Source organism: Ciona robusta, chromosome 7, assembly GCF_009617815.1.
Source record: "Ciona robusta chromosome 7, ASM961781v2".
NCBI lineage: Eukaryota > Metazoa > Chordata > Ascidiacea > Phlebobranchia > Cionidae > Ciona > Ciona robusta.
This window is the reverse complement of record NC_143241.1, coordinates 8,893,837-8,906,265: the sequence shown is the minus strand read 5'-3', so window position 1 is coordinate 8,906,265 and position 12,429 is coordinate 8,893,837. Positions and strand designations below refer to the sequence as shown.

The window sequence follows — 12,429 nt, the reverse complement described above, 5'->3', positions numbered from 1 at the left end:
ACGGAAGCTAGTCACCACGGCAACCCCAATTAATCCATTGTTTGCATAACAATGAGTGATTGTTCACTTCCGTTTCATCAGGTTTATGACATCACAGATGGACAATCAATATCCGAACAAACATTTGTTTCGATGTGGAAGACGTGTTTGTTACAACACGGGTTGGCGATATAAAAACGACCACTTTCGATGAATTTTCATTTAAAGGATTTTGAAGACAGGGGTGACTGTGATGTCATAGTAGGTGTAATATTGGGGGTAGTTGGGGTGATATGGGAACCCAACACTGAAACAGGGGTGACATTATGTTGTTACACCCAAGGTTTAATAATTGTGGTTCCGTATGTTTGGTGCGTTGTCACCGCAGTTATTGTGTAAAAATGCATAAGCATATGTTGGATTGTTATTAACATTTATTTATCGACTTTATTTCAGACAAACATGAATTTGATGACATCATCAGCATTAGTTGTGTGCGCGTTTGTGTGTATGATGTCACAGTTAGTGGGCGGGGCTACGTTAACATCGAGTGAGATATTGTAAGATATCTATGCTTGCATTGTGATGTCATATTTATCGAGTGTTTGTTACAGAAAAGACCTCTCTAGCGCTTCCAGTGGTGAGCATGTGACGCAGAAGAGATATGCTGAGTCAGCGTTTACGAGCATGGCAGCAAAACAGATGGATCACGCCGCGTTTCAACAATTGCTACGATTATTTGGAAAAAGGTTTGTGATGTCATAATGAAGCTTTTTTATCAACAGTCGTTATAACACGGGCCCCAGCTTATGAGTTTTCACATATGTTACTTTGTGGGTAATTAATTTACGAACATCTTATTGACGTCTTTAATAATCATTATTTGCATGAAGGGCGATCAAACGATCAGGTGGGATGCCCGAAACCATGAATGCGAACCCACAACCCACGGAAGGCGATATAAACGATAATTACGTCGTCATACTCGCAAGGGAGGATTTCCTACAGAAAGTGCTTAACAACGAAGCTCAGAATGATTTGTCGTGAATATTATTGTCGTACTTTATATGATTTCTATGAATAAACTGCATCACACAAAAGGTTGAATGAATATTCCGATCGTTCCGATCGCGCAAACTCCAACGAACACGAACAAAAACATTCGGTCGATCACCATGGCAACGTATTTCCAATCTTCGTGGACCTACAGGGTAGAAATATAGAAATAATATAAAACTTACAAAATAGTAGAAATAATATTTATATAATCATTGGAAAATTATAGAAATACCAGAAAATCCGCACAATTATCGATTTAAGAAATTCTTGGTTTAATATATATCATAAACTCACACACCATAGAAACAACATTACCCACATTTTTATTTTCGTCTTCGGCCCTCAAGTGGTCAGCAATGAACTTGACTCCCTCTAGTGCCGAACTTACATCGCGCGGTAATTTCACCTCGGATTTACCTCGTTTACGATTCCTTATGACATCACTTCCTGATAATTCGGTTACGTCGACTCCGTATGTTGCGTCTGTGATGTCATAGTATGACATCATCATGTATATATATCATGCAAGGGTTATTTTTAAATGTAAAAGAGACATTTAGTTTCATCTGCCATATAACGAGGCATCACTGAGGTCCAAACACATATGGCATCACCATACTATGACATCATCACCGTACTATGACATCATCACCCACCGTTAACCTTGCATCTACATCGATCATCCGTCCCCGGTCGTTCCATCCCAAGTAGTGGGGGAAGATGGTTGAGGAAAATGGTACGGATCCACGGAGGCATCGTGTGCGTTGATGGCGATCGATGGTGGATGTTAAGCACGCACACAGATGCAACGATGGATAATGTCACCAACATCATTGTAAACATCAGGTATTTACCTGGGGGGGTGTATAAGTAAACATCAGGTATTTACCTTTAAATACGATAACACAGGTTAAATTAATTTAAACAAATAAAAGAAGGAATTCAGCAGCAAAATAATAGTCGTTAAAACACACGGGTAAAAATACTTGAGGAAAAATGTAAAATAGACGAGTGCTGACATTGAGATTCAACCATGGTTTGTAGTTTTTATTAAAATATCCAACTCACCAATCAGCGGGACATCGAGCGATGTTGGAGGAACGATCTTCGATATAAGGAGGAGGAAAACAGTAAGAGCGAGGAGAACCGATATACATAACGTCATCTTCTCCCCACAATCGGAAGGTAGATAGAATACGAGGATGGCTAGCGATGTTATCAATATACAGGGGATGATAAGGTTGATGGTGTAGAACAACGGCTTGCGACGGATAATTAAACTGGGGGGGTGGGCGGTTAGTATATTAGAAGTGTAAGAGAGATAGTGATTTTAGAATAATAACATACATTATACACAGTATAAATGAGAAAGGTTCTTGTGACGATTGTTTTTGTGTAATATACTCAATCAGATTTGGCAACATCAGGATTTGCCTTCAAGTGACCAAGGAAACTTACCCTCTATCTAATCCTATGTTAGAAAATATTAATTTTGTCGAACGGCAACAATTTATTTCAAAGAACTTAAGCTTTCAATCAGAAGACAACTTTGAAGGTTCAATATAAAGAATATAATTAGTGACATAACAACCACCTATATAATAGATCCTGGTACGTTTCATCGTTGGGGTTTACGTTAACCGACCCGGGGGTTTGCAGGATATCCCACTCACCACTAGGGGTAAAGTCGTCGAGTGTCGCGTTCGGGTTCTTTAACTTCAACTCAATGTCTAACCTGGGGGGGTGTGTTAGTGTAATATATCGGGCGTATATGTTAATGTTGAATATAAAATGTTGTGTAACGCATTACATTGGTTTGTTTAATGAGATGTTTCAAAAGGTTTGTTTAAATCAGGATTAAATACAAATACACTCATAATATGAACTTTGCAGCTTATCTCTTCGAATACGATAGCTAATTAAAACAAGGAAGAGAACGGAATTAACCGCAAGTTTGGAAAATTAAAAACCACGCGACCTGTTGTACGTCCACGACCGAAACATCATTGTGCAGTTCTGTTCGTCAAATGGAAAATGTCGAACTTTTATTTTACAAGCGCTCTTATAAATAGCAGGCGGCATCCACGTGACAGTTCCATTATTGAGTATTATTGCGTTGGATTGTAGGGAGACCTCATACATCCCATCAGCACTGTTGGAATGGGGGGGTTATACATGTGTAACGCTGCATGGTAAGATGGGAAACCTTTGGATCATTTTGATCTTTCTGTACCACCAAGTGGGACAGAAAAGAGAATGTCCCATTTTACCCCACTCTACCAAAAGTCCCATTGTTTATATGACATCACAATGCTTACTTGTTGTACAGCACAACATCCGGCAACCATATCATGTTGGATGGGAGTTGTACCTTCGTGATGTTCTCGTACCTCATCGGTTGCCATGACAACCGTTTATCAACCCACACTTGAGGGAGCCATACCTTCGTTATCATGTATTGTTCCCGCTCATTCTAGAACATGGTGTGTGTGTGATGTCATAGTATGTGACGTTATATTACGTCACATACCAATCCTTAACGTTATAATAGACATACCAATACACAACACGTTACATGACATCACAACACATGACATCACAACACATGACGTCACAATTTATGACGTCACAATACTCACGATCCCGATAAGTTGTGAGATGATGAGATCAAAATGAACATCAACTTTGCTTGTGATGGATTCGCTTGGTCGAATCAACTTGTTATAACGGACAGGATCCAATAAATGACGTAACAATTTCTCTTCGGCGTGCGCGCTTAGACACTCTGTGACGTCATAAATGTTAATTCAAACAACGAAGAGAAGGGAATTAGCAGCAAAACAACAGTCGTTAAAACATACTACGGGCACGAAACACGCAGCGAGAGTAAACGTGCCGGATAAAAACGTGTTTGCTAAACCAACGAAAACTTTGCTGCAACATTACGTAATCATGAGGCGACTAATTCATCAAACCTTCATTTCCAACGAATACGAGCTGCGTCACACCGTCATTCAACTTCTACGGAACAAAAGTTTCAACACTAACCTCTTATGACGTAACACAGGCACACAGCGATAAGCCAACATCGCGAACCCATTGTTGCAATTCTCAAATGACGGCCATGATTCCAGCTGCTTCAACTTATCGATTTAATTCTTTGTTTCTTTATTATCTTGAATTCTTTGTTTCTTTATTATCTTAAGAGGATTATTTCCTTTTTTCCCCACAGGAGGTTATGAGGTCACAATGCAACTTCAATGCGTTTACCACGTCACAATCGATCTATTGATAATACGTCACAGTGGTGATTGTGACACAAGGGAAGATTAAATTTAATTATAAATCGTCATAATTACCTTTCTTACATAACTTTGGATGAAATAAATAACGATTATTACGTCATAGTAATTTATTTAAAAACGTCGCAAAAATAAAAATCAACTAAAAAAGAAAACTGAATTTTTAACTTGATTTAAATCGAAATCCCCTTTTGTGGGAACATTGTTTAATAAGCTGAGTAATAATTCCTCTTGTGACGTGTTTGTGATGTCATGTGACTCAGCAGGTTTAAGAAACTTTTTAAGATGACTTGCAAGTTTTTCAAGTATTGGTTGTGAATGTAATTTCACGAATTGTTCACGGCAAATCACGTTCATGATATCGACATCACATGCGTGAGTCCAATAACAATCATGGACGGCAGAGAACTTGATGCCGAACCTGCGGAAGATGAAACTTTGTGGGTGATTGTCATGTATGGCTGATAATTTGTACAACCCATTAGTGACCACTGGGTTGGAGCAATTGTCGTTAAGGGTCTTGCCCAAGGACACATACGCCCACAATGGTAGCAGCGAGCATGATTATTATATTATATCTATTATTACACAACACTCACTTGTGGCAGTATAGAGCTGTTAGCATCATATGCGTTGAATCGAGCGAGTGAATAAAGTTTGGGGGAAAGGCGTTCGTTTGTTTCATCACATTTGGTGCCGTTGTTGCACGGGTGAAGTTGATTCGTTGAAGCTGAGTGTCCATTGTTTGCGTCATAATGCTATGGTATGGTTGAACGACTCGAAGTCCCAGGGGGGTTTCCCATTCAACGGGATTCCCCCCACGTGATACACATCGTGCAATGTCAGTGAACCATTTCTGTGGATTGTGATGTCATATTAATTATAACTTTTTTACATTCAAGAATAGAAAATCGAAAGACAGAATATAGCGACAAAACAACAATTGTTAAAACACACTTACAGTTGAAATACATCCAAATTTATTTGGAAGAAAGAACCAGTTAGCCGATTTTATTCTTAATCTTTGTAACAAACAAACTTATCCCCACAATACCTGTATATGGCTAGCCCCGGTGAATATCTCGTTAATACTTTGAAACAACGCGTCAACTAAATACATGGCGCCTTTCAGTGAATGTTGACGAGGGAAATCATCAAGGTACAAAAGTTGACGTTGGACTTGCAGCACCCCTCCGTATCTGTGTGTATATATGTTGTTATGAACACAACCAACCTGGATATCTGCTTGGAAGATCAGGGCTCCCACCATGATGTATGTACGACAAAGTAACATTGGGGTTAAACAAGGGGGAGATACAGTAATAATGTAAAGATCAGAATATTGGGAACTTTTGCAAAGTTGTGTACCTGGTGTTACAATGTGACTTGATATAATGACATCACAATTACAATCACACCAACCATTATGACATCACACCCACCTTGTTACACCATACACCGTTGTCATGACGGTTTGCTTCACGACTTGCCTCGTTACAAATCCTTCCAAAACTTTCGCGACCTCCGACCCTCTATCAGCATCTAGCGACCGAATGTTTTCAACTTTTGCGGCAACTCCAGCGTAAATATCTTGCGGAACACTAGAGGGGGCAAGATTCACCTGGTGACGATGGGAACAATACAATTATCCATGGATATAACACGTAACCAAAGATAGGCATGGACAACACATGCCCTCCCTTACCTGTTGCGCACCCAGTGTGTCCCTCCCCAACGCCGCATAATGTTGCAATCCGTTACACGACCCATCCTGGTACACCGGCAAATTACAAACGTAATCCTCCGGATTCCTCGTTCGTAATGCATCAGCGAGCACGAAACATGCAGCGAGCGTTTGCCACGGTTCATCGCTTTCTTTCCACCAACATCTGCCATCTAGTGGTCGATCCGCGGAATCCAATATTTCGTCCATCATCTGGACATGGAGATCATATTAATATTATAAACATATTATATAATATATCTATTACGCTAATTATCTTTTTCATAAAAAAGTTGTTTGAATCAGTAGATAAAAACTAAATACAATAATAATATAAAAATAAATTTGACCATTTTGTGGAAATAAAAATATTGTAAAAACATGAAAATCAATTTTATAAAAACAAGTCAACCAACCTCATTCGCATAATCCAGCCTCGCAGCCATGCCTTCTTTCTTTTTCTCTCCCGTCAAATTAACGAGATGGATCTTCAACCAATTGAGTCCGTCGCCTCCTAGTGGCTTGCCATCAGCGAAAAGGAACAACGAGCGCGAAACATCAGACCCCATGTAGTTGAGATGACGCGACACGGGGTAAGTTCGGCCCCGGAAGTCGAGGTTGTGAGGAAACCAAACAATATCGTCGCGATAATAATCAGCGATTGATAATTTATAAAGTCCGTCGGCGTGAAGTGAATTCATCTCCAGTTTCAACTTAGTGGCCGCCCTCGCTGCCTCGAACATCTCTCCGCGTTTATTGGGGGGTAAGTCGGCCACGTTGGAAAGATCGGGGGGTTTGGGGGCGGAGGTGGCAGGCGGGGGAATCGAGAGTTTCTTGTCGCCTGTGGTGGGTGGGGTATTATGAGGCAATCAGGTTTAACAATAACCTAAACTTTGTAAAAAGTGACAACGCAATTATCTAAACTAGATGATATTTTCACATGAAGCCAACTCTAGGTAATGTTTCGCAGTTTCTTTTGTATAATATTCAAGTAAGGAAGAATAACGTATTCAAAACAACAGTAACAAAACACCAATATTACATCATCACAACATGGTTATGACATCATAGTTACCATTATTCCTGAACAAAGAGAGTTGAACATCGAGCACGCGTTGATTAATTTTCCATCCGACCGAACCGAGGATATTCAACGAATCCATTACCGTGGTGACGTCTGATTGGTCAATCGTGTCTTCCTCTTGACCAATCACATCGCGGTACGAACGAACGAACTTTGTAGGGCTTGCTAAGTAACCTCCCTGTTAACAAGCGACGTTATGTTGGGTGCACACCTGCCTCTAGCTGTGAGGGTACGGGTTCAAAGCTTTGCATTGCCGGCATTAACTGTTGTTACCCAACACGGGAGGATAAATAAGATACATTCAGTCATGATCATAATATTACAAACTTGATACAAGGGGAATTACCTGTGAGGGGTTTACCCAGGGCAGAGGGGGAACTACCATTGGGAGAATCCCCGTTTCGAACTCGAAATCATGTTTCGCATCACTGAGCATCGCAACATACCCTGGATGTGGCACGGCCATCCCGTACATCTTACCACCCCATACTTTATAAGAGTTGAACACAGCTGGGATGTTCCGCAGTTTGACCCCTGACCCCCGGTCAAGGTTAAAGGTTAAAGTTGACACCATGACCTCAAGTAGTTTCAACCCAACAGTGAACAGCCACATGTTGTGCCAGGGTTCGATTCGGTGTCGCGTCGATATATTTCCAATCTTGTCTTCGAGTTGAAGCCATGATTGGCGTGGGGAAAGATTGCATCTATGCGTGTACATAGAGGTATAGTCAGAATATATCATACGAAGATTCTCGAAATATCCGTCGTGTTTGAGTTGATTAATGAGATGATGTGAATAAACCGATGATCCGAGTTCGTAACACAACACACTTGCTATGTTCCCACTCGCCGACATAGACATCATAAACTGTATTATAATGTCAACAAATGTTTCCGGGGGTAACACGCATAGAAATGGGTAAACGCCAGAAAATCGATGTTTTCGATATCGCGTCCATTTATCTTCCTCGCTGACTTTGAGTTGCTGAAACGAACGAAGTAATTCAACTTTCCACGTTGAGTGTAACGATTCAACTGCATCGCGTTTCCTGGATTAAAGTCATGTTTACGTAAATATTGACAACAATATTATGATGCGTATACAACGGACCACAACAACTTAATGTCATGTTTAACATTTAAATATTAAAGAATAAATGTAAATAATCAAGCCAGCGTCCACCCACAAGTTACCACGTGGCTGACAATTAACATCTAACAAAACTTACTTTTGAATTGACTTTGAAACTTTTGCTCTCTTGTTTAAAACATTGGGGATTTTCCCTTTCCCGATAATTTCTTGCTGTAATTGTTTTTCGTAAAAATGTTTTAAAACTTTTGAATTCACAGAATCAAGGCGTATTGACGTGTTGGGGGTTTCCCCTCCGAGTCCCTGGGTCAATGGATTGTCACTACCCCCCTCAAGTGGTGGGGTGAACGAGTGTTTAAACCCGGGAAACGTAGATGTAATCGCGAGTTCGCACGAGTTGTAACATTCCATGTCGTGGCGACAATTGTCGAGAATGTCCAAACACGAATATCCGTACGTTGAGGTAAATCTCGTCAACAATCTACCCGATATTGCCGCGTTCGATTGAAACCTGCAAAAATATTTAGATGAAAATATTAATTGGCTGGGGAAAGCCTTTTAGTTAAAACAATAAAAAAAATTACTAAGTGAAATAAATTCTTAGGTAAAAATTCAAATTTACTTTTGCAACGAAGCCAGGATATAAGCACATGAGGCAGCAGAGGGCTTTCGTTTCGTTTGTTTCATTTTCTCGAATAAAATGAGGTTGATCTCGAATGGTGACACAGCATCGCCTCCTGGTGGATATCGAAGGTTCGTAGAACGGAAAACTTCTCGATGAATGAATTCTAAAACCTGGGATGAATAATGGATGATTGTCTAAAGCCTGGGACGGGAGTTTGGTCAACTCTGCCATTATTCAGATCTTATGCCAAAAAATCTCAAGACCTTATATATAAAGAATCTAGTATGGGGGAACCACCCAGCTTACCCTGTCTTCAACGGAAGCAGCTGATTGGTCGAGTTTATCAATCACCGTGGCAACAGCATCGTCCAAATATCCGATCTTGGCACAAGTTTCAACGTAATTTAACAAAAACTTTGACGACGTTGACATTTCTTGGAGATATTTGTTCCGGATCGTCGGTTTCTTGGGTTCCAGGTGAGTGGCTTCGGCTGTGGGGGTCAAGGGGGCTTTTTAGAAGTGGGGGGGGGGACTTTGTAGTGTAGGTCAAGGGGGGTATAGGGGGGTTAGTTGTATGAATGATAAAGAAAGTTTGTGACACCTTTATTATATAACGGTAAGTAGTCAACAAGCCTCACCGTATTGTTCTTCAAATAATATTTCTTTTCCATCAAAACTGTGGAAACTATCATCATTATGACGTAATAATGGATTCGACGCTTGAGCGGTCAATCCAGAATTTGCGGGGGAAATTCTTAATTTTCGGTGAAAAATAATTTTCTGATTTTTTCGTCGAAGAAATTTTAAAAAGTTTCGTTCGAAGCCAGCCCGAACTTGCAACATTATGACGTAACTGTACTAAACAATCACATTCTTTAACTAAATTCTTAAATTCTCGAATTTTACATCAAAACACCATGCTGGTTTATTGTTACAACATAAACATCGTAATTATGACGTCATAAGATAGAAATCGAACAACGAAGTTCTTGAATTTAAAACAATCGTTTTAATAATTCTAAAATTAAATTATTTAAGTTTTTTATTATGTCGTAACTGTTATATCTAAAAAAGTACAATGACGTCATAATCAAAAACATGACTTACGCAATAATTTGTCATTGTTTTGATGATGACGCTGCAAATATTAAACTCACACCGATAGAATCTAGGTTTGCTTGCTTTTAACCCGACAGACAGTTTCAATCTTTGTGAAAATAATTATCAAGTGTTTAAGATTCATCGAGAAAGTGATTGTGACGTGTTGTAAGTGAACAATATATTCTAGAACATCCATTGTTTGGTCACAATTTGAAATCAGTTATTACGTTACAATGGTGTGTATTCCATGCATTGTTATTCCATTCTTATTATGGGTTTATCACAAATACATTCAACCGTGGGTTTACCCGATTGTTTCGAAGATATGGACGCCTAAGGTAACAACGGGGAATGGTGACGTAACTAAGGGGAGTGGTGACGTAAAAAAGGTAAGTTTGTGACGCAATAATTATCACGAATGTTCATGTTTGACCTGTGGATTTTTTATAGTTTATACAACTTTATTATAGACCACACTTCTTTCGACCCAATAAATGTAAATATGATTTTCTTTAACAACTGTTGTTTTGTTGCTAAGATTCTTTCATTTTTGGCACCGTAATTCATGAGACAAATAATTTAATATTCTACTTGAAAGGTTTTGCATAATCCATTTAACTACTGTGCACAAAGTGTAATTATGATGTCATAATATTACAGTGTCCATTCAACAAACAACCAACGAACGAGGCTGTTGCTGGCGGCGATGACAAGAAAAATGAATGAACTGTATTTTAATTGTTTTGTGCAATAGAAAGGTGTCATGGGTTTTATTTCACGTCATTTTATCTTTTATTACATCACAAACACAGAGTTGTAAAATCGCTGTTGTAAATAAATTGAAAACAATGAAAATTTTCGACAATTTTTTTTAAAACATTAAATTTAAAATGTTAAGAACCGAACTTAGCCGACGAGGTACGAGTGGTAGAGGAGTCCAAGGCAGCTTGCGATAAACCAGTTGGTGGATACCCACCACGCGATAAATGAACAAACACCTCGTAACAATTCAATTGTGAATACATCTGTGATGTCATGAAGTCCACTGTTGAACGACGAAACCATTTCAACAAATGTTGAATCTTGTGAAACATTGGCCGAGGTAACGTTCGATGATGGGATGTTTTGGACATAATTTGTTGAAACTTGTTTCCATGAGAAACCTCCGAGGCTCTTTAAGCACAAGGTGGAGCACAGGAGCAACACTAGAGGGCTCAAATATTGCATGGCGACGATCCCGAGGTAATAAAACACGTGTGCGATTGTTCGTTGGAGCTCGATGTTCGTTATCAAACCAGATTCTTTTTTTATTTTGTTCAACTTATCGAACGCAAGATTGAGGTAAGCTTGTAGATGGACACGAGTCAAACATAACCTCAGGACACATGCCAATAAAATAAAAATGATTCGAAATATTTCAAATTGTTCGTTTGTGAGTAAACTTGGCCCAACCATGATGTCACGTGCTAGAGGTTTCACCCATAGAAACATTATAACCAACGGGGCAAAGAAATTAAAATGAAGAGTTAAATTTAACAGGTTGTTGCCCTTTGCATATTTGAGCGAATGAAGATACATCTGGGACATCCTGATCGCAGGGAAGGCAATCAACAAGCCATGCAAAGCTCCGAAACCAGCAAGTAATAATTTCAAACCAGACAACGAAAACTGCTGATTCACCATTGTTGAATTGTGCTGAGTCATATTAATTGACGTGATTCCAAATTCGAGAATATCTTCTTTAATCATCAGCACACACAACCCACATAGAAATGAAATCATCCCAAACGTGATCGACATAGAGATCTCACCACCCTTCGAACTTGCGTACAACCACAAAATAGAAATCATATTTTTCACAGCAAACCACACCGACAACCCCACCCATATCATAGAAATATTAAACTCTCGCTCGGGACCCCATAGTTCATAATAAACCTCCGTGCCCACATACACAAACATCACAAACACTGAGTAATCCACCAACCACTCATAATCCGGGTAACTTCGCAAAACAACGACGTCAACCGGGTTAATCTTCTCCGCTTCCAATGAGATTTCTATGTTCCTCGGAACTTTGAAAGTTTTTTCCTCGGTTGGTTGTTGGTTTCTTCTATGCCTTCCCTTGCCATTAACTTTCTCCACGGGTTTCTTGGCCAACTTTTTAAGTTCATCATCGTGTGGATGTTTGTACCTCACTAACGTACCGTTACACAACAACCATCGTCCAAACGAAAACAGCGGCATTAACTTTTGGAGGAAACACGCCATAATTAACGTAAAGCAAAGTTGAAAGCCGAAGATTGCCATAGTTATTTCTAAAAAATATAAATTGTTGATATAATCATATAGATATTATTCATCTCTTTGAACCCGATAGCGAAGATTAATTAATTTAAAAAAAAACAACGGAGAGAGAATGGAAATAGCAGCAAAACAACAATCGTTAAAACGCAAAACATAATT

General features: G+C 39.3%; 5 protein-coding genes across 6 annotated transcripts; 2 read left to right on the top strand and 3 right to left on the bottom strand.

Moving 5' to 3' along the window:
* Positions 1 to 88: 88 nt before the first annotated feature.
* Positions 89 to 1,079, top strand: LOC149734555 (uncharacterized). Its single transcript, XM_089880584.1, has 3 exons — positions 89 to 539; positions 594 to 728; positions 873 to 1,079. The coding sequence occupies exons 1-3, from the start codon at positions 442 to 444 to the stop codon at positions 1,024 to 1,026; spliced, it is 387 nt and encodes a 128-aa protein (XP_089736710.1). The 5' UTR covers positions 89 to 441; the 3' UTR covers positions 1,027 to 1,079.
* Positions 1,028 to 4,246, bottom strand: LOC149734554 (neuronal acetylcholine receptor subunit beta-2-like). Of its 2 annotated transcripts, XM_089880551.1 has the most exons (9): positions 4,087 to 4,246; positions 3,678 to 3,823; positions 3,357 to 3,511; positions 3,017 to 3,190; positions 2,633 to 2,773; positions 2,107 to 2,318; positions 1,695 to 1,892; positions 1,358 to 1,521; positions 1,028 to 1,183 (listed from the first exon to the last, which is right to left on the bottom strand). In XM_089880551.1, exons 1-9 carry the CDS (start codon positions 4,136 to 4,138, stop codon positions 1,070 to 1,072), a joined length of 1,356 nt encoding a protein of 451 aa, XP_089736677.1. In that variant the 5' UTR covers positions 4,139 to 4,246; the 3' UTR covers positions 1,028 to 1,069. The 2 variants fall into 2 exon arrangements, with proteins under 2 accessions (XP_089736677.1, XP_089736678.1); XM_089880552.1 differs by lacking the exon at positions 3,017 to 3,190.
* A 186-nt stretch (positions 4,247 to 4,432) lies between these two features.
* Positions 4,433 to 9,810, bottom strand: LOC149734553 (DNA-directed RNA polymerase, mitochondrial-like). Its single transcript, XM_089880524.1, has 12 exons — positions 9,501 to 9,810; positions 9,169 to 9,353; positions 8,860 to 9,032; positions 8,377 to 8,748; positions 7,494 to 8,196; positions 7,139 to 7,325; positions 6,480 to 6,904; positions 6,046 to 6,276; positions 5,783 to 5,961; positions 5,395 to 5,539; positions 4,940 to 5,196; positions 4,433 to 4,761 (listed from the first exon to the last, which is right to left on the bottom strand). Exons 1-12 carry the CDS (start codon positions 9,703 to 9,705, stop codon positions 4,479 to 4,481), a joined length of 3,345 nt encoding a protein of 1,114 aa, XP_089736650.1. The 5' UTR covers positions 9,706 to 9,810; the 3' UTR covers positions 4,433 to 4,478.
* A 203-nt stretch (positions 9,811 to 10,013) lies between these two features.
* LOC149734552 (UPF0729 protein C18orf32 homolog) lies at positions 10,014 to 10,818 on the top strand. Its single transcript, XM_089880585.1, has 2 exons — positions 10,014 to 10,352; positions 10,624 to 10,818. Exons 1-2 carry the CDS (start codon positions 10,197 to 10,199, stop codon positions 10,687 to 10,689), a joined length of 222 nt encoding a protein of 73 aa, XP_089736711.1. The 5' UTR covers positions 10,014 to 10,196; the 3' UTR covers positions 10,690 to 10,818.
* Positions 10,683 to 12,273, bottom strand: LOC149734551 (transmembrane protein 161B-like). The gene has a single exon (XM_089880550.1). It carries the CDS (start codon positions 12,271 to 12,273, stop codon positions 10,870 to 10,872), a length of 1,404 nt encoding a protein of 467 aa, XP_089736676.1. The 3' UTR covers positions 10,683 to 10,869.
* Positions 12,274 to 12,429: the final 156 nt, after the last annotated feature.